The following is a 22,034-nucleotide window of genomic DNA, read 5'->3' on the forward strand; positions in this document are numbered from 1 at the left end:
ACTCTTCCTCCTCCCTGCACCCGCACAGTCTTTCAATTAAGCAATTGCACAGTCTCATACTCTAACTGCTGATGGGTACACACAACAACAGCTTACATTTCTATAGCACTTTTAAGTAAGAATAAATGTCCCCAAGGCATTTCACAGAGGCCTAATCAGAAATAACTAGATATCAAACCAAAGAAGGAGACTTTAGGAAGGGTGACCAAAAGCTTCGTCAAAGAGCTGGGTTTTAAGGAGGTTCTTAAAGGAGGAGAAGGAGGTGGCGAGACATAGAATGTACTGCACAGAAACAGGCCATTCGGCCCATCTGGTCCATGCCAATGTTTATGCTCCAAACGAGCCTCCTCCCTCCCCATCTTCATCGAACCACCATCAACGTATCCTTCTATTCCTTTTTCCCTCGTGATTATCTACCTTCCCCGGAGGGGAAGACGGAGGGACATAGGTAAGGAATTCCAGACTGTGGGGTTTCGGTGGCTAAGGGCACAGTATCAATGGTGGGGCGAAATGTGGGGAATCAGAGAGTTCAGCGGTGTAGGACTGAAGGAGGATACAGAGATAGGGAGGAGTGATGCCGTGAAGGGATTTAAACACATAGTTGAGAATTTTAAATTGGAGCCGTTCGGGGACAGGAGGTTAATGTAGGACAGTGAGCACTGGGACTTGATGTGGGATAAGATAACAGGCAGCAGAGCTTTATGGAGCGTGGAGAATGGGAGGCCAGGATTAGAATAGTCAAGACAGGAAATGCCAAAGGTATGGATGAGGGTTTCAGCAGCAGATGGACTGAGATTGAGTTGGAGGCAGGCAATATAACGGAGAATGAGGTAGGCGGTCTTTGTGATGGAGCGGATATGGGGTTGGAATCTCAATTCCGGGTTGAATAGGACGCCGAATTTGCGAACAATCTGGTTCAGCCTGAGGCTAAACCAGATTGGCTAAAGTGGGCGTGATGGGGGGGATGGAATTGGTGGCTAGGGAACGGGTGCTGAAGGTGATGCCTTCGGTCTGTCCAACGTTTAACAGGAAGAAATTGTGGCTCATGTCAGACAATACAGAGGCAGTGGGTGGGTCGAGAGAGGTCATGGAAAGGTAGAGGTGGAAGTCATCAACATAAATGTGGAAGCTGACTCTGTGGATGATGTCACCAAGCAGTAACGAGTAGCACAGAATGAGGAGGGGTCAAAATTAAATCCTTGGGGGCACTTTAAAGCCAACAGTGTTGGGGGGAGAAGACAAGCCATTGCTGGAGATGCTCTGGCTATGGTCGGATTGAGCTGGACAACGAGGAGAAGCATTGGTAGATGAGGGTGCAGTTGACTGGGTCGAAGGCTGCAGAGAGGTTGAGGAGGACGAGAAGGAATAACGAACCACAGTTATAACACAGAGGATGTCATTTGTGACTTTGATAAGCGCCATTCCAGTGGTGTGGTCAGGACAGAAACCTGACTAGAGACTTTCAAACGTGGAGTTGTGGGAAAGATGGGCATGGATTTGGGAGGTGACTACGGAGAGGACTTTGGAGTCAGAGGGGTCGAAGTGGGTTTTATGAGGAGGGGGTGTTGATGGCGGTTACACATCCGAAATGTCATAACCTGTCTTTTCTCTTTACAGGTGGTGGCTGATTTGCTGTATATTTCCTGAATTTTATGTTTTTACCTCATATTCTAATTAATTCTTCCCTGGGACCTCAGAAACGTGTAACTCCTTACCTCCATAAATCTTTCACTTCTCTAGAATGCTGAGTTTTAAAACCCATTTTTGGCATCTAGTCACTGCATCCTGATTTAGCTTGTTTTCTCCTGGTACTCTTTTCAATCTTTTTGGTATCCCCCTTAACCTTTCACCCTTGGTTCCCCAACAAAACAAAATTAAAATCTACTGATGGTTGGAGGCCTAATGGCACATACAGGGTAAGGCGCTGACGTCTATCAGGAACGCTAAAGCCTGGGTTCACCCCAGGATTCCCGATACAGTCCTCACGTTACCTCCACTTCCTAATGAGAGAGAGAGACAACAGATTTGGAATAGAAAGTCAAATTGACTGCCTCTTCACGCCACCGCACGTCTAGTTCAAAGGTGCTACGGGTGAATAAAGAAAGGAAAGTGTTGTCCTCTGAGGAGAGAAGTAAAATAAAAATGACGTATAATTTTATAGAATACCGTATCCCATCTTTTCGAAACATCTCAAAGTGCTTCACACACAACGGATCACATTGGAATGCAGTGATTGTTACGTCGGCAAACACAAAGGCTATTTTTGCACACAGCGACGAGATATATGAACCGTTATCTGGTTTTTGTTGTACTGGTTGAGGGAGAAATGTTGGCCATGGATAACAGGAGAACTTCTTGCTCTTGTTTGGACAGTGCCACGGGATCGTTAAAATCAATCCGAACCACTGGAAACAGGGAAGACTGAGCATCGGGTTCGATGTCTCGTTCAAAGAACAGAATCTGCGTCAATGGCGCTGGGTGCCAGTTTACATTACCTTGCATAGTGAATAAAAAACTACCTGTAATCGTAGCATTAGACTAAATCATTCTTCAAAGAAAACACCTTACCGTATCTGCTTGATAGTTATGATGTGGAGATGCCGGTGATGGACTGGGGTGGACAAATGTAAGGAGTCGCACAACACCAGGTTATAGTCCAACAGCTTTATTTGAAATCACAAGCTTTCGGAGCTTTGCTCCTTCGTCAGGTGTTAAAATAAATCCGAACCGCTGGAACAGGGAAGACCGAGCATCGGGTTCGACGTCTCATTCAAAGAACAGAATCTGCGTCAATTACCATTTTGGCCTGGTCTTATTCAAAATGGCTGCTGACCACCTCCGAGAGTTCACTTGGCTCTCGGTGGGTCCTCAATTTTTTGAGGGACGGGGAGTGGGGGGGGGGGGGGGGGGCGGGGAGTAATGAGGTGAGGGGGAATGAAGTATCAAGAGGGAATTGTAATAGCCTGACGAAGGAGGAAAGCTCCGAAAGCTTGTGATTTCAAATAAAGCTGTTGGACTATAACCTGGTGTTGTGCGACTCCTTACATTTGCTTGATAGTTGAGGTTTATTTTCTTCTGCTTTTTATAACTTTATCTTGAATAGTATAGGACGGATTTCTCTTAGAAATTTTTAGAATTTCAAAATATTGGCAATTCTCAATTGAATCGGACTCCTCAGAAAGACACGGCAATTTTAATATTCAGATATACAATTGCTTTGCAAAAATCAGTCTGCTGTTCATAGCTGGTGAATTTCTTTTCTTCAATTTGACGTTAACATAGATAAGATGAGGGACACCCACAGCTTTCTGTGCACGTTTCATTGCAGTGGAATTTTTGCGGAGATAATCCACACTGTTTCCACATCTGCATGACAGGGAGCCAGACACAGGCAGAGTTTTTCATTCATTTACCATTTTGGCCTGGTCTTATTCAAAATGGCTGCCGACCACCTCCGAGAGTTCACTTGGCTCTCGGTGGGTCCTCAATTTTTTGAGGGACAGGGAGTGGTGGGGGCGGGCGGGGGGGCGGGGAATGAGGTGAGGGGGAATGAAGTATCAAGAGGGAATTGTAATAGCCAACAAAAAAAAGTAGCAGCAGAAAACATACTTCAGCCAGTGAAAGAGAGAAAATTAAAACCAAGAGAAAGAAAGGAGATGGGGAATTAGTCAAAGTGAGGAAGAGAGAGAAGTACGACAGAGAGAGAGTGAGAGATATTCCATAAAATAATTGGCAAAAGAACCAGAGGGGAGATGAGGAGAATTTTTTTTACGCAGCGAGTTTTTCTGATCTGGAATGCACTGCTTGAAAGGGTGGTGGAAGCAGATTCAATAATAACTTTCTAAAGGGAATTGGATAAATACTTGAAGGGGAAAAATTTGCAGGGCTATGGGGAAAGGGCAGGGTTGTGGGACTAATCGGATAGCTCTTTCAAAGAGCCGGCACAGGCACGATGGGCCAAATGGCCTCCTTCTGTGCTATAAGATTCTATGAATTAGCGAAAGGAAGTATGGATTGGTTTAATTTCAAGTAGTTAAGCACCCAACAGACCTAAATATTTATAATCCAAAGATTTATAGCAGTTTTGTTATCCATGATTACTTGATGATATGGAAATAAATAAATTGCTGTAAGTAACGTACAAAACACAAGGGAGTTATGTACAGTGTGTCATAAGGGGTTTGCCATTATGCACTTTGTTTATATATATTTATATGTTCAGATATAAGTCTGGAGTAATCTTCTAGTCTGGTTGCTATCTGGAAATATTGGAGCTGTCTCCATTCAATTGATTGTCATACTTTAAAAAAATCCCTGAGTATTCCTGTGCAAATATATTAACAGAGGTGCCAACTGATCATTCGACTATTTTTACTTTGACATGTAACTTTAAGGATATTACGTTGCTTTTAGGGATGGGCAATAAATGCTGGCCTTGCCAGCGACGCCCACATCCCATGAATGAATTTTTAAAAAAGCAGGTGAGAAGGAAAGCTGCCGGAAGGAGATTAATCGAATACAAACCTATACCGTTAACCATAAAATAACACGTTCTAACACCCTTGATGGTTCAGATGGTAAAGGTAGCATTTAACAACCGCAGGGATCAGAAAGGGACAGGTTCAATTCCTGTCTTGCATCAGCTCAATTGAGGAAGGAGAATGGAGGTGCTCCAATTGGTCGCAGTGCCCTCTCAGACAGGGAAGGGAAATCCCTTGAGTTTTGTGAGTTATACGGTCTTAGGGAAATTCATTTATTTCTGTATCATCAAGTAGAATCATGGAATCATTACAGCACAGAAGGAGGCCATTCAGCCCACTGAGCCTGTGCTGGCTCTTTGTAAGAACAATCCAGTTAGTCCCATTCCTCTGCTCTTTCCCCATAGCCCTGCAAAATTTTTCCTTTCCAATATTTAGCCAATTCCTTTTTGAAAGCCATGATTGAATCTGCTTCCACCACCCTTTCAAGCAGTGCATTCCAGATCATAACTACTCGCTGCATAAAAAAGCTTTTCCTCATGTCGCCTTTGGTTCCTTTGCCAATCACCTTAAATCTGTGTCCTCTGGTTCTTGACCCTTCCGCCAATGGAAACAGTTTCTCTTTATTTACTTTATCTCAACCCTTCATGATTTTGAACACTTCTATCAAATCTCCTCTCAACCTTCTCTGCTCTAAGGAGAACAACCCCAGCTTCTCCAGTCTATCCACGTAACTGAAGTCCCTCATCCCCGGAACCATTCTAGTAAATCTTTTCTGCACTCTCTCTAAAGCCTTCACATCCTTCCTAAAGTGCAGTGCCCAGAATTGGACACTATACTCCAGTTGTGGCTGAACCAGTATTTTATAAAGGTTCAACATAACTTCCTTGCTTTTGTACTCTATGCTTCTATTTATAAAGCCCAGGATCCTGTGTGCCCTTCTAACTGCTTTCTCAACCTATCCTGACACCTATCAGAGATTTGTGCACATATAACCACAGGTCTCTCTGATCCAGCACCCCTTTAGAATTGTACCATTTATTTTAGATTGCCTCTCCTCGTTCTTCCTGCCAAAATGTATCACTTCGCACTTCTCTGCATTAAATTTGATCTGCCATGTGTCTGCCCATTCCACCAGCCTGTCTATGTCCTCTTGAAGTCTATCACTATCCTCCTCACTGTTTACTACACTTTCAAGTTTTGTGTCATCTGCAAATTTTGAAATTGTGCCCTGTACACCCAAATCCAAGTCATTAATATATATCAAGAAAAGCAGTGGTCCTCGTACTGGCCCCTGGGGAACACCACTGTATATCTTCCTCCAGTCTGAAAAACAACCGTTCACCACTACTCTCTGTTTCCTGTCACTTAGCCAATTTCATATCCATGCTGCCACTGCCCCTTTTATTCCACGGGCTTCAATTTTGCTGATAAGCCTATTATGTGGCACTTTATCAAAGGCCGTTTGTAAGTCCATATACACCACATCAACCGCATTGCCCTCATCAACCCTCACTGTTACCTCATCAAAAAACTCAATCAAGTTAGTAGCACACGATTTGCCTTTAACAAATCTGTGCTGGCTTTCCTTTATTAATCCACACTTGTCCAAGTGACTACTAATTTTGTCTGGGATTATCTTTTCTAAAAGTTTCCCCACCACCGAGGTTAAACTGACTGGCCTGTAGTTGCCGGGTTTATCCTTACACCCTTTTTTGAACAATTATCATGGAAAAGCAAAAACTTCATAAACTTGAGCTTATCCAAAACTTTGCTGCCCGTATCCTAACTCGCACCAAGTCCCGTTCACCCATCACTCCTTTGCTCACTGACCTACATTGGCTCCCGGTCCGGGAACACCTCGATTTTAAAATTGTCATTCTTGTTTTCAAATCCAACAATGGCCTCCCCCCTCCCTATCTCTGTAACCTCCTCCAGCCCTACAACCCTTCAAGATTCTGCGCTCCTCCAATTCTTGCCTCTTGCGCTCCACCATTGGCGGCCGTGCCTTCAGCTGCCTAGGTCCTGAGCTCTGGAATTCTCTCCCTAAACCTCTCCGCCTCTCTACCTCTCTCTCCTCCTTTAAGATGCTCCTTAAAACCTACCTCTTTGACCATGCTTTTGGACACCTGTCCTAATATCTCCTTATGTGGCTCGGTGTCAAATTTTGTTTGATAATCGCTCCTGTGAAGTGCCTTGGGACATTTTACTACTTTAAAAGGGGTTATATAAACGTAAGTTGTTGTTGTTACTATAAATCTTTGGATCATAAATATTTTGGTCTGTTGTCCGTTGGTTGCTTAACTCCTTGAAATTAAAATAATCCATACTTCCTTTCACTAACTGTTTTGTAAAATGCCGTTTATGCCAAAAAATAAAATTAATAAAAGTTTAATTACTATTATTATGCGATTTGTATGCGAAACAATGTTATGCATTTTTAAACCAGCAGAGGTCATGAAACTAGTTGTTTTAGATTTAGACAGTGTCATTTTCTAGAGAGAACCAAATCTGTAGTGGGTAGCAATTAAGCTTCTTCTCAGGTCAACTGGGGATGGACAATAAATGCAGTCTTCCAAGTTTTACAAGAATAATTTTTTAAAAATGCAAGGGGATGTAGCCAAATGCATTGGGAATATAATTTCTGCAATGTGGGTAGTGGTGTGTCCCAGGGATTTGTGATGGGATGTCTTTTGTTCTTCACTTATATAAATGATTTGGACATAGGCACCAGAGGAAGGATATCAAAGTTTGCTGATTCCAAATGAGGGGACAAACCAAACTGTAAAGCATAGCAGGTTGATAGAAATATAGGCATGTGAAACTGTCTAAAAAGTATACTTAAGTACATGTTGTATGTCATGCCCAGATTATGGTTCCTTACACCACATGTCCTGAAATGATTTATATTCCTCTCGCAATGTACAAATTTAAGGTAATAAGATACTTATAGGAACAGAAAAAGCCCTTTTGGCCCAACAAGTCTGTCCCTTTCTCATAGAAAATCTAGGCTGACACTCCCAGTGCAGTACTGAGGGAGTGCTGCACTGTCGGAGGTGCCATTTTTCGGATGAGACGTTAAACCGAGGCCCCTTCTGCCCTCTCAGGTGGATGTAAAAGATCCCATGGTACTATTTTGAAGAAGAGCAGGGGAGATCCTCCCCATGTCCTGGCCAATATTTATCCCTCAAAGGAACATCACTAAACCAGATTATCTGGTCATTATCACATTTCTGTTTGTGGGATCTTGCTATGCATAAATTGGCTGCTGAGTTTCCCTGCATAACAACAGTCGCTACACTTCAAAAGTACTTAATTGGCTATAAAGCGCTTTGGGATGTCCTGAGATTGTAAAAGGCGCTATATAAATGCAAGTCTTTCTTTTCACCATATTCTCAATCTTCTTATCTCAACAGAAATCCATCTCATTGTCTTTTGTCAATGACCTTCCTTCATAACTTATTCCATAAATCAATTACCCTTTGGGTGCAAAAGCTCTGTCTGGTTTCCTCTCTTATTCTTAACTTCCTAATGTTTTGAGCACGAGTGCCTGCATACTTGAACTCTTCACCGCAGGGAACAATTGCCCAGATCGATTCTGTGAATTGCTTTGCTAATCTAGAAAACTTCCAACTGGATCGGCTGAAAGTCTCCCTTTTTTTTTTCTAAGCTCAACTTTCTTAACCTTTCCTCAAAGCTTAAATTACTACTACGTAGAATCATATTCATTGCTCATGACTCAAGAGGGAGCAAATCCTTCTTAGGAGTAGGCGATCATGAGTGAACAGCAAGTTAAAGCCATATGTGGCTGTGTGTGAGTAGCGTTGAATAAAAGGTTATGATTATAAGGGATACTGCATCCACTGAGTCAGACAAGGAGGCGTGTGACATCAGGCAATGTAAACGTGTGTCTGAGTGATCTTCACCACAGCATATGACCTGGACTGTAAATTAAGTGAAACTTCTATTTTTCTGAGTAGAGTGTATTTATTTGCATAAATACTGGCAATCTTTACTTTGGTAATGAAGCAGGAAAGAGATAACGCAAGAACAAAGGTGGACCTAGTGATTGAAGTCTGGCGTGGGTTAGAAACTGTAAAGAAACCTCATTTTGGCCGCGGATAGCACAAACTACAGACACAAATGTTTGCTGCGTTGCACGCTACGTTCATGCTGGTCTCCATTCAAAGTATTCCACTGCAGGCACGCCATCGCAGTTATTCTTTTGAACTCCCAGCAGCACCAAAATGTAAAAAAAAATCTCACCAAAGAAGGAGGCCATTCTGCCCATCGTGCCTGTGGCAGTTTCCAACCAGAGCTGTCGCTACTCTATCTAATCCCATTCCCTTGCTAATGAAGCCTTCTTGTGGAGGATGCTTTCTCATGGAAAAATGACACCGCGAAGTGGCGAAGGTTATATCGCCAAACTCATAGAAACATAGAAAATAGGAGCAGGAGTAGGCCATTCGGCCCTTCAAGCCTGCTCCGCCATTCAATATGATCATGGCTGATCCTCTATCTCAATACCATGTTCCTGCTCTCTCCCCATACCCCTTGATGCCTTTTGTGTCTAGAAATCTATCTAGCTCCTTCTTAAATATATTCAGTGACTTGGCCTCCACAGCCTTCTGTGGGAGAGAATTCCACAGGTTCACCACCCTCTGAGTGAAGAAATTTCTCCTCATCTCAGTCCTAAATGTCCTACCCCGTATCCTTTTTATAAAATTCGTTCATGGGTTGTGGGCGTCGCTGGCAAGGCCAGCATTTATTGCCCACCCCGAATTGCCCTTGAGAAGGTGGTGGTGAGCCGCCCTCTTGAACCGCTGCAGTCCGTGTGGTTAAGGTTCTCCCACAGTGCTGTTTGGAAGGGAGTTCCAGGATTTTGACCCAGCAACGATGAAGGAACGACGATATATTTCCAAGTCAGGATGGTGTGTGGCTTGGAGGGGAACGTGCAGGTGGTGTTGTTCCCATGTGCCTGCTGCTCTTGTCCTTCTAGGTGGTAGAGGTCGCGGGTTTGGGAGGTGCTGTGGAAGAAGCCTTGGTGAGTTGCTGCAGTGCATCCTGTGGATGGTACACACTGCAGCCACTGTGCGCCGGTGATGAAGGGAGTGAATGTTTAGGGTGGTGGATGGGGTGCCAATCAAGTGGGCTGCTTTGTCCTGGATGGTGTCGAGCTTCTTGAATGTTGTTGGAGCTGCAAGTGGAGCTAGATAGATTTCTAGACACAAAAGGCATCCAGGCAAGTGGAGAGTATTCCATCACACTCCTGACTTGTGCCTTGTAGAAGGTGGAAAGGCTTTGGGGAGTCAGGAGGTGAGTCACTCGCCGCAGAATATCCAGCCTCTGACCTGCTCTTGTAGCCACAGTTTTTATATGGCTGGTCCAGTTTAGTTTCTGGTCAATGGTGACCCCCAGGATGTTGATGGTGGGGGATTCGGCAATGGTAATGCCGTTGAATGTCAAGGGGAGGTGGTTAGACTCTCTCTTGTTGGAGATGGTCATTGCCTGGCACTTGTCTGGCGTGAATGTTACTTGCCACTTATCAGCCCAAGCCTGGATGTTGTCCAGGTCTTGCTGCATGTGGGCATGGACTGCTTCATTATCTGAAGCGAATGGAACTGAACACTGTGCAGTCATCAGCGAACATCCCCATTTCTGACCTTATGATGGAGGGAAGGTCATTGATGAAGCAGCTGAAGATGGTTGGGCCTTGGACACTGCCCTGAGGAACTCCTGCAGCAATGTCCTGGGCTGAGATGATTGGCCTCCAACAACCACTACCATCTTCCTTTGTGCTCGGTATGACTCCAGCCACTGGAGAGTTTTCCCCCTGATTCCCACTGACTTCAATTTTACTCGGGCTCCTTGGTGCCACACTCGGTCAAATGCTGCCTTGATGTCAAGGGCAATCACTCTCACCTCATCTCTGGAATTCAGCTCTTTTGTCCATGTTTGGACCAAGGCTGTAATGAGGTCTGGAGCCGAGTGGTACTGGCGGAATCCATACTGAGCACTGGTGAGCAGGTTATTGGTGAGTAAGTGCCACTTGATAGCACTGTCAACGACACCTTCCATCACTTTGCTGATGATTGAGAGTAGACTGATGGGGTGGTAGTAATTGGCCGGATTAGATTTGTTCTGCTTTTTGTGGACAGGACATACCTGGGCAATTTTCCACATTGTCGGGTAGATGCCAGTGTTGTAGCTGTACTGGAACAGCTTGGCTAGAGGCGCAGCTCGTTCTGGAGCACAATTCTTCAGCACTACAGTCGGGATGTTGTCGGGGCCCATAGCATTTGCTGTATCCAGTGCACTCAGCTGTTTCTTGATATCACGTTCTGGACCCCCCAGCCAGGGGAAACATCCTTTCTGCATTTAGTCTGTCTAGCCCTGTCAGAATTTTATATGTTTCAAACTCCTGCCGGAAAATTGTCTGCAGACCGGATTTATTCCAACATGAACCTGGCAGCGTATTGAACTTTAGGAGTCAGAGTGGGAGTAGTTATCCCATACTAGGGGGGAGACTCAAAAACTTATATCACATGGCTGGGGAGGATACAACAAAAATCTCATTGTCTCACAGGTAGCAACACAAGTTGATAATGCCCTGAAGAGTGCGAGCAAGGTACTGGGCTTCATTTCTAGAGGAATAGAATACAAAAGCAGGGAGGTAATGTTAAAATTGATATCGAACCTTGGTTAGACAGCACGATTTTTTTAACTAATTCATGGGATGTGGGCATTGCTGGCAAGGCCAGCATTTATTGCCCATCCCTAATTGCCCCTGAGAAGGTGGTGGTGAGCCGCCTTCTTGAACCACTGCAGTCCGTGTGGTGAAGGTTCTCCCACAGTGCTATTAGGAAGGGAGTTCCAGGATTTTGACCCTGCAACGATGAAGGAACGGTGATATATTTCCAAGTCGGGATGGTGTGTGTGACTTGGAGGGGAACGTGCAGGTGGTATTGTTCCCATGCGCCTGCTGCCCTTGTCCTTCTAGGTGGTAGAGGTCGCGGGTTTGGGAGGTGCTGTCGAAGAAGCCTTGGCGAGTTGTGTGGAGTAATGTGTGCAGTTCTGGTCTCCATGCTGCAAAAAGCATATTGACACACTGCAGAAAGTGTAGAAAAGATCCAAAAGGATGTTAACCAGAATTGAGAGGACGCAACTATCAGGAAAGATTGAGCAGGCAGGGGCTCTTTGGAAAAGAGAAGACTAAGACGAGGTCTGATAGTCATCTGAAATTATGAAGGGGTTCAATAGAGGGGTTGTGGAGAAACTGTTTCCACTTGAGGGTGAGCCTAAAACAAGGGGACATAAATATAAGATAGCCACTAACAGAGCAAACAAAGAGCTTAGGAGAAATTTCTTTCCGCAGAGCGAGAGTGAGAATGTGGAACTCGCTGCCATACACCGAGTGATTGAGGCAGATAGCACTGATGCATGGATGGGGCGGCTTGACGCATACATGAGATAGAAGGAATTAGAGAGATATGGGGGTAGAGTAGGAAGAGGTAATTAGAGTGGGAGGAGGCTCGTGTGGAGTATAAACATCGGCATAGACCAGATGGGCCGAATGGCCTGTTACTGTGCTGTAGATTTTATATCACTCTATGTGATCATGCACTCACCTCCAACCTCTAACTTCTCTCCCTAATGCAATCTTTCTTGCCTCTTACTTCTAGCATTCAACCTTTCTCAGTTCTGCCCGTAAGCTTTCTTGTTTGGTTGCCTGATGACTGCCAATACAGCCTCCTGTATGTGAGCTCCTCTACCTCCCTACTGTTTTGAAATCAAGACAACTCGTCACCTCCTAATCTAAAGCATTCTTTCCCAGGCTCTCAAAACTGCAGAATTCCTTACCTCCCTCTTTCATCCTCTAATCGACCTTTAAAACATAAACTTGTCAACATTTAATCACTACATTATGTTCTCTTCTACTCTTTCGACCGACACTTGGTGACTTGGTCCTCCACTTTGCTTTCTCAATGGTACAAAAAAAAGAGCATGAAAACGAGAACTTAGTAATTCCACCATTTCAGCTTCAATTAAAGTCATAATTGCAAACTCTATTGAATACATTAAAAATGAAAATCAATGCCTTTCAAATGCTACTATTTATCAACTACATAGAAGGGTCGGCAACCAGAGGACGCAAATTTAAGGTAATTGGCAAAAGAGCCAGGGGTGAGATGAGGAGATCTTTTTTTTAAAACGGCGAGTTATTAATGATCTGGAATGCGCTGCCTGAAAGGGTGGTGAAAGCAGATTCAATAGTAACTTTCAAAAGGGAACTGGATAAATACTTGAAGGGGAGAAAATTTACAGGGCAATGGGGGGAGTGGGACTAATTGGATAGCTCTTTCAAGGAGCCGGCACAGGCATGATGGGCTGAACGGTCTCCTTCTGTGCCGTATGATTCTATGAAATAAGCATTATACAAGAGAAAATGAGGTGCTGCAGACAAATGTTTCAATATGCAATACTTCAAAGTCAAGCTGTATCACTCGATATTCAACTGGCCTGCAGAATTGTTCTCTTCAGCCACCATAGCGTGTCGGCCTGTTTTGCTCTAAGAACAAAGTGAGTGGAACAATGGGATCTATTCATAGAAACTGTAGATCATGTTTTAAACACTTGATCATGTTTTATGCTGACTGACGAAAGTGACCACAGCAATAACGGTAGACATGCAACCAGAAGACTGATAATCTCTCGTCTGTCTGTGGGTTCAGGAAACAAACAAAGGATGGAAATTGCTGACCTTTCACGAAGAACCGTCTCCACCACTTTATATGTTTTGCCCTCATTAAGTGCAATAAAAAGTGCAGTTTCCAAAGGAGAGTGTATTAAATGCTATGATGTGTTCACCGCAAATCCTGAGCACCCTTACCAAATATCAATCTGCTCGGCTACAAGGAGTGGGGGGAGATGTTCAATTGCCAACTGCTCGTTTCTCTCTTGGGAAACAGGCGACCGGGAGAGGGAAATCTGGCAGGGGGTCCTTGGACATCAATGGGAAGGAAAATCAGACGGGGTGGGGTGGAGGGTGGGGTATACACGGGCGGTCGATCCGCTGCCGTTCGCTCTGTGCAGCCCGCCCACCCCACAGGAATTCAATTTCACCCCCACCCCCCTCCAACCCCCCCCCCGTAAGTATATCAAAAGCCTGAAGTGGGAAATGCAAAAGTGGAAAGCACAAAATTGGTGCTGCATTTCTGTTAAAAATGAAACATTCTTATTCGCTTAAAGCACTTCTGAATTTCAGAATTGATACATTTTTTTAATCTAAAAAACAAGGGAAAAAAGAAAACAATGATTTTAATCACTTTCTCAACCTGTCCTGCCACCTTCAAAGACACAATACTCCAGTTCTGGCCGAACCAGTGTTTTAAAAAGGTTCAACATAACTTCCTTGCTTTTGTACTCTATGCCTCTATTTATAAAGCTCAGGATCCCGTATGTTTTTTTTAACCGCTGTCTCAACCTGTCCTGCCACCTTCAAAGATTTGTGCACATATACACCCAGGTCTCTTTATTCTTGCACCCCCTTTAGAATTGTACCATATAGTTTACATTGCCTCCCCTCGTTCTGCCTGCTAAAATGTATCACTTCGCACTTCTCTGCGTTAAATTTCATCTGCCATGTGTCCGCCAATTTCACCAGCCTGTCTATGTCCTCTCATTATCTTCTTCACTGTTTATTAAACTTTCAGGTTTCGTGTCATCTGCAAATTTTTAAATTGTGCCCTGTACACCCAAATGCTGGAATCCATTATTAAGAATGTGGTAATGGGGAACTAAGAAAATCATAATATGATTAGGCAGAGTCAACATGGTTTTATGAAAGGGAAATCGTGTTTGACAAATCTATGAGAGTTTTTTAAGGTTGTAATTGGCAGGGTGGATAAAGGGGAACCAGTGGATGTAGTATATTCGGATTTTCAAAAGGCATTCGATAAGGTGCCACATAAAAGGTTGTTACACAAGGGAAGAGGTAATATATTAGCATGGATAGAGGATTGGTTAACGGACAGAAAACAGAGAGTAGGAATAAACTGGACATTTTCAGGTTGGCAGGCTGTAACTAGTGGGGTGCCGCAAGGATCAGTGCTTGGGCCTCGGCTATTTACAATCTATACTAATGGCTTAGATGAAGGGACTGAGTGTAATGTATCCAAGTTTGCTGACAATATAAAGCTAGGTGGGAAAGCAAGCTGTGAGACGGACACAAAGAGTCTGCGAAGGGATATAGACAGGTTAGGTGAGTGTGCAAGAAGGTGGCAGATGGAGTATAATGTGGGGAAATGTGAGGTTATTCACTTTGGTAGGAAGAATAGAAAAACAGGATATTTTTAAATGATGAGAAACTATTAAATCTTGCTGGTCAGAGGGATTTGGGTGTTCTTGTACATGAAAGGCAGAAAGTTAATATGCAGTTACAGCAAACAATTAGAAAGGCAAATGGTATGTTGGCCTTTATTGCAAGAGGGTTGGAGTACAAGAGTAAGGAAATCTTGCTGCAATTGTACAGGGTTTTGGTGAGACCACATCTGGAGTACTGTGTACAGTTTTTGTCTCCTTACCTAAGGAAGGATATACTTGCCTTAGAGGCGGTGCAACGAAGGTTCACTAGACTGATTCCTGGGAATGAGAGGGCTGTCCTATGAGGAGAGATTGAGTAGAATGGGCCTATACTCTCTGGAGTTTAGAAGAATGAGAGGTGATCGCATTGAAACATATGAAGATTCTGAAGGTGCTTGATGGGGTAAATGCTGAGAGGCTGTTTCCCCTGCTTGGAGAGTCCAGAATTAGTGGCATAGTCGCAGGATAAGGGGTCGGCCATTTAGGACTGAGATGAGGAGGAATTTCTTCACTCAGAGGGTTGGGAATCTTTGGAATTCTCTGTCCCAGAGGGCTGTGAATGCTCAGTTGTTGAGTACATTCAAGGATGAGATCGATTGATTTTTGGACTCTAAGGGAATCAGGGAATATGGGGATCAGGTGGGAAAATGGTGGCGAGGTGGAAGATCAGCCATGATCTGATTGAATGGTGGAGCAGGCTCGAGGGGCCAATGGCCTACTCCTGCTCCTATTTCTTATGTTCTTATGTTCTGTTCCATTGGACATCCAATTCACTCATTTTACTCATCAGCTCATTTATATATAGATCAATGTTAATTTCTTGGTAATAAAACCTTCAAAATGAAAAAAATTCTCCAAGAAGACAATGGCGTTATTTGGTCTTTGTTGCAAAACGCAGCTTTGATCTTGTTGTATCTTTTCAGGCACAATTAGGACAATTGGGACTCGGTAGTGCAACGAGATTTTCACATTTAGGTTCAAATCCAACCCAGACTTAATGGAGTAAAGTCCTCTTTGTCTTTTATCTATAAAGGTTCAGTTCAAAGTGAGTTTGGGCAGTTAAACCCGGATCCTAGTTCGCACATAAAACAAATTTAGCACCAGCTGCCACTAAATTGGTCCAGAGAGGCCACAGGGCAGAGGCACGTAAAAATGGCGTTGATACATTCGGGGGTCTTCTCCTGAGGGTGGCTCTGAGACGTATTGTTGAGACGAGTAGAAGGAGCTCGACTTTGTGCCTAACGTGTGCTACACCTGACCTGGAAGTGCTTGACGCTGACACTGGATGCCAAAAGTGTCCAAACAGTCCAAACATCTCCCATTTTGTTGAGCACGAAATTCGCGCAAAAAAAAAATGTTGGCATTTTCAAGATTTACAGGCATTTGAATCGCAGAACATACTTACAGGACGCCCACGCTGCCCAGGAGATCCCGGCTTTCCAATATTTCCAGGGTTTCCTCTTAGTCCTGGGTACCCTGGGGCTCCTTTTGTACCAGTTGGTCCAGTGATTCCCTATAAAAACAAGTCAAGAAAATGGCTACAAAGGAACTTTTCCCAAAATTTTCATCCATCTTCCTTACCAGCTCCCAGTGGAGGGCAGGGCTGTCTGAATCAAAGGAGTCTCATGCCAGCACGCAATCATCTATTAGGAGGGCAAGTTAAATCCTCAGAATTGTGTCTTACTCACCTCAAGATAGAAGTATTTTATTGTTTTTAAAAGTGTTACCATGGTAACCTAGCAGGGAACTGATGAAATCTCATCTAAGTAACAGAAGCAAATCCAAATGAGAAAACGTCAACCCTGAAACTAAAGCTTATACTGTCTGATCAACAATCAGAAAGAAAAAGGAAGTCTTGCATTTATAGAATGCCTTTCACGACTTCAGGACGTCCCAAAGTGCTTTAAAGCCAATGATGTACTTTTGAAGTGTTGTCATGTACGAAATACGGCAGCCAATTTTTACACAGCAAGGTCCCGCAAACAGCAATGAGGTAATGACCAGATAATCTATTTTAGTGATGTTGGTTAAGGAATAAATATTGGCCAGGACACCAGGGAGAACTACCTCGCCTTTTGTCGAAATAGTGCCGTGGGATTTTTTACATCCACCTGAGAGGGCAGACAAGGCCTCGGTTTAACGTCTCATCTGAAAGACGGCACCTCCGACAGTGCAGCACTCCCTCAGTACTGCACTGGGTGTGTCAGCCTAGGTTATGTGCTCAAGTCTCTGGAGTGGGGCTTAGAACCCTCAACTTTCTGACTCAAAGGTGAGAGTGCTACCCACTGAGCCACTGAGTTTGATTGTGGCTGATACCACAATCAAACTCTTAACCTCTTCAAATACAGAGCTAAGATGCTGATTATTAATTTAACATTTTATATCATCAAATAACATTGTTCAGAAGCAATGTGATCGACACTATCTAAGGAAAGGACAAAAAAGCACAACTTCTGTGACTTCTTTATAAGAAAACTAATTTTACAGCTTTATCTGATACAAACTCGTACAGTGTTAGCTTTTTAATTTAGAATGGGAAATCAAAAGTTTAAAGAAAAAATACGCAGCAATAATGCCACCTTGGAGATGGCATTGGGAGATGTTTCAGGGCACTGCGTCGTGCAATTCACAGCAGTGTGTTACTTGGTCCTAGTTCCCAGTACGATAGGACTTACTGCACGATCATACCCGTGTAACAAAACAGTGGCCTTAACACTACAAGTACTGACTAATTGTCTTTAATTCCCCAATTGGAGCATTGTATCCAATTCTGGGCACCGCATTTTAGGAAGGATGTCAAGGACTTAGAGAGGGTGCAGAAGAGATTTACTAGAATGGGACCAGGGATGAGGGACTTCAGTTATGTGGAGAGACTGGAGGAGCTGGGATTGTTCTCCTTAGAATAGAGAAGGTTAAGGGGAAATTTGATAGAGGTGTTCAAAATCATGAAGGGTTTTGATAATGTAAATAAGGAGAAACTGATTCCAGTGGGACAAGGGTTGGTGACCAGAGGACACAGATTTAAGGGGATCGGCAAAAACCAGAGGTGACATGAGGAAAAAAAAATTTAGGCAGTGAGTTGTGATGATCTGGAATGCGCTGCCTAAAAGGGCGGTGGAAGCAGTTTCAATAGTAATTTTCAAAGGGGAACTAAATAAATACTTGAAGAGGAAAAATTTGCAGGGCTATGTGGAAAGAGCAGGGGGAGTGGGACTAATTGGATAGCTCTTCCAAAGAGCCGACACAGACACGATGGGCCGAATGGCTTCCTTCTGTGCTGTAAGATTCTATGATTCTATTCTATGATTTGCTGGTCAACCTGAAGGCTCCAAGAAGTGATGGTTTCGAATTTGTTTTTAAAAGCCCTATTGTTTATTGACCATCTCATTGTGCTTTTTAAAAAAATAACGTAAGGGTCTTGGGCGGTGCTGGCAATGCTGCAATTATCACCCAGTTTCCCCAAGAAGGTGCTGGTACGATTTTTCCTTGAGCCACTGCAAATTGCGATTGTTTTACAACTCAGCGGCTTGCCTGGCCACTTCAGAGGGCATTAAGAGTCAGCCCAGATCTTGCTGGAGTGGGGCATCTGACAGCGTGCCCCATGAGTTAGACTTTCTCCCTCACCCTTCAGCTTGAAGATTCTGTGTGCCGCCGATTTAGGCAAGGTGAGGGGATCTTGGTGAACGATGGGATACACAGTCTATCTCCATAACCAATGAGATTTAATGATTGAGAAAGAAGCAAAAGAGTGACGGAGAAGGAGGGTGAATTAGGGTCAAATCAGGTCCAGAAAGAGAAATTAAGAGAGGGAAAGAGAGATTGGATTATGAGACAGAGAAAAAAGAGACGGAAAGGAAAATAAGAAAAACATTACAATATTTTACAATTAAATAGATGTCCTGGGGCTGAGATGATTGGCCTCCAACAACAACAACAACCATCTTCCTTTGTGCTAGGTATAACTCCAGCCACTGGAGAGTTTTCCCCCACCCCCAGTTTTTCTCGGGCTCCTTGGTGTCACACTCAGTCGAATGCTGTATTGACGTCAAGGGCAGTCACTCTCACCTCACCTCTAGAATTCAGTTCTTGTGCCCATATTCGGACCAAGGCTGTAATGAGGTCTGGAGCCGAGTGGTTCTGACGGAACCCAAATTGAGCATTGGTGAGCAGGTTATTGGTGAGTAAGTGTCACCTGATAGCACTGTTGACGACTCAACATTGCTCATAAAGGCAAGGGATCATACTACGAGGAAGCATTTCAGGCATCTGTATCAAGCACTGTTTGGGCAAACATAACACAGTTTACTTGCCTCTAACAATGTGCTTTGGTCCCAATGTCAGAAGTACATTATCTTACTGTACCAATGTGTCATTTCCTATTTCCTACACTAATGTGTGAATAAGATCACCAATTTAGCAACAATTATTGACAAAGTAGGAGGCTTTTTCTGCTGTGGCCCCTGGTCACCAGAAACTGAATTGAGGGGGCCCCAAGAACTCCACCTATTTTGACTTGTGCACTGTTCTATGCTACGCCTTGGGGAAAATAGATAGCTTGACAGCAAAATTTGGGGAGGGGGGGGGGGTTAAAAGATTGTCCCCAAAAATGGCTGAGCAGGTTGTACCAATTAAGCAATGCTCTTTCACTTTGTTCTTTTCTCCGATTCTGCTTCATAATGGGCCAAAATTTGCTGTCACAGTAACAGTGAGGCTAATGGCGCTCGCTGTTATTTATGCACAAGTCACACAGCAACTTCAGGTGTGGAGCAGATGCGCGGTTAAATGCGGAAATCCAAAAGTTGCTCTCTGAATTGCGCCGCTCCACCATAAACTTCACGAAAACGGTATCTCGCTGTCTGCCTCACCGCTGAAATACATTGAACGGCGTGAAATTGCTGTATTTGCGCAGTAGATACGAACTAAACTCGCCACAGAAAGTTAAGTCTTGTCTATTCCAGTCTAAATAGCTTTTTAACGAAGTGCTAAGTGTTAGTTACTGCCAAACAAGCTCTCTGGCACTGAAAATTAACTATTACAAACGTGCAGTCTCATTCCTTCAGGTTTTAATTGCTGTTGGAGATTGTTTTTAAAAATCTAAAATTAATTTTTTTTAAAAACTTTTTCTTTCTGACTCTTTTTTTTCTCTCTCTTAATCCAATCTTTCTTTCCCTCTCTTTATTTCTCTTTCTGTTCCTGATTTGACATCGAATTCACTATTCTAACTTACACTTCCTCCTTAGTCCTTGCATTGTTAATTTCACAATCCTTCAATTTGATTGGTGGAGGAGATACCCAGTTGCCTGCCCTGTTCACTCAGGTCCCAGATGCCCTGTCGGGGGCACTGCACCGTTTCCATCTCCCACTTCCAGCAACTTGAGGGGCAAAATATCATGGAGATTAAACAGGAGCGATGGCGAGTCGAACCAACGGCGGACGCTGTTCGCTGACCGGCTACAGCAAATTCTGGGCCAATATGTAAAGGAAATATTTTTCCAGGCATTTGATGGTTAAAAAGTGTGCATGATATAAATATAATATAATATAAACAGATAGGATGGATAGAGAGAAACTATTTCTGCTGGTTGGGGATTTTAGGAGTCGGGGGCACAGTCTAAAAATTAGAGCCAGACCTTTCAGGAGCGAGATTAGAAAATATTTCTACACACAAAGGGTGGCAGAAGTTTGGAACTCTCTTCTGCAAACGGCAATTGATACTAGCTCAATTGCTAAATTTAAATCTGAGATAGACAGCTTTTTGGCAACCAAAGGTATTAAGGGATATGGGCCAAAGTCAGGTATATGGAGTTAGATCACAGATCAACCATGATCTTATCAAATGGTGGAGCAGGCACGAGGGGCTGAATGGCCTACTCCTGTTCCTATGTTCCTATAATTAGGACTACTCACTGATAATCCGGGTTTTCCTGCTTCACCACAAGATCCTTTTGCGCCTTTTGCACCCTGTAAAATTAAAGACAGCTCAGAATTAATATTAAGTTACGAGATATTTGCCATTGAGATTTTAAAAAAATTAGCATATAATTCAATCAATATTCTCTTTTGCCTGTCCATGCATATGCTTAGAATATTGTGATGAAGCATTAAGTTATGTTCCTGTTATTTTGCTTGAAGAATTTTAGAATTTAGAATCAAGATTTAAATATTTCTGTCACTCTGCAATACTGACAATTTAAAAGGCGAAAGGCTAAAGAAGTTATATCTAACAGGAAAGACTAAACAGGCTGGGGGCTTTTTTCTCTAGAAAAGAGACGGCTGAGGGGTGACCTGATAGAGGTCTTTAAGATTATGAAAGTATTTGAAAGGTAGATGTAGAGAAGATGTTTTCACTCATGGGGGAAACCAGAACGAGGGGCCATAAATATAAGACAGTCACGAATAAATCCAATAGGGAATTCAGGAGAAACTTCTTTATCCAGAGAGTGGTTAGAATGTGGAACTCACTACCGCAAGGAGTCGTAGATGAGATAAATAGCATAGGTGCATTTCAGGGGAAGCCAGATAAACACATGAGGGAGAAAGGAATAGGATATGCTGATAGGATGAGATGCTGTAGGGTGGGAGGAGGCTTGTGTGGAGCATAAACACCAGCTTTGACCAGTTGGGCCGAATGGCCTTTTTCTTTGCTGTAAATTCCATGTAATTCTATGTAATTTAGAATCAAGATTTAAATATTTCTGTCACTCTGCAATGCTGATTTTAAAGCCGAAAGCTAAAAAAAAAATTAAATTTTAAGTATGTTTATTTCTTTGGCAAAAAAAAAATGACAATACCCCGAGTTTTATAAAAGATTATGAGTCGTTTGCCCTCCATAGCACGGGAGCAGGGAAACCAACCGTAGCAGCCCCACTGCTGCCCAGACGTGATCATTATCACCGACTCTACACATCTGTTTTTGTTTGAATTCATCAGACACAGCTCACATTTCAAAAACTTGATAGAGACGTACAATGGAGCTCTTAACACCAATTAGTTAGGGGTTTGCTTTGTACTTTAGAAATATTGAAAATATTGCAGCCAGTGTGTTTCCGGGATCTATGAAACATGGTAACGTACCTCATAAAGATCAACTATTTTCTTCTGCCCTAAAGCGGTGTGCGGTGAGACTGAGAAGACAGTCACACTACTTTAATGCTTAATATGTACTTAAGAACAAGAAGGTTCTGAAGTCTTTAT

General features: G+C 43.3%; 1 protein-coding gene across 1 annotated transcript in view; it reads right to left on the minus strand.

The window, feature by feature from the left end:
- LOC137325103 (collagen alpha-1(XXIV) chain) overlaps window positions 1-22,034 on the minus strand; it is a 423,963-nt gene that overhangs the window by 53,068 nt on the left and 348,861 nt on the right. Inside the window, exons 45-46 of the mRNA XM_067989822.1 lie at window positions 20,748-20,801; window positions 16,246-16,353 (exon numbers count right to left, since the gene is read on the minus strand). Coding sequence (XP_067845923.1) covers window positions 16,246-16,353; window positions 20,748-20,801 — 162 coding nt within the window. The remainder of the gene's footprint in view (window positions 1-16,245; window positions 16,354-20,747; window positions 20,802-22,034) is intronic.

Source organism: Heptranchias perlo, chromosome 9 (genome assembly GCF_035084215.1).
Source record: "Heptranchias perlo isolate sHepPer1 chromosome 9, sHepPer1.hap1, whole genome shotgun sequence".
In the NCBI taxonomy this organism is placed as follows: Eukaryota; Metazoa; Chordata; class Chondrichthyes; order Hexanchiformes; family Hexanchidae; genus Heptranchias; species Heptranchias perlo.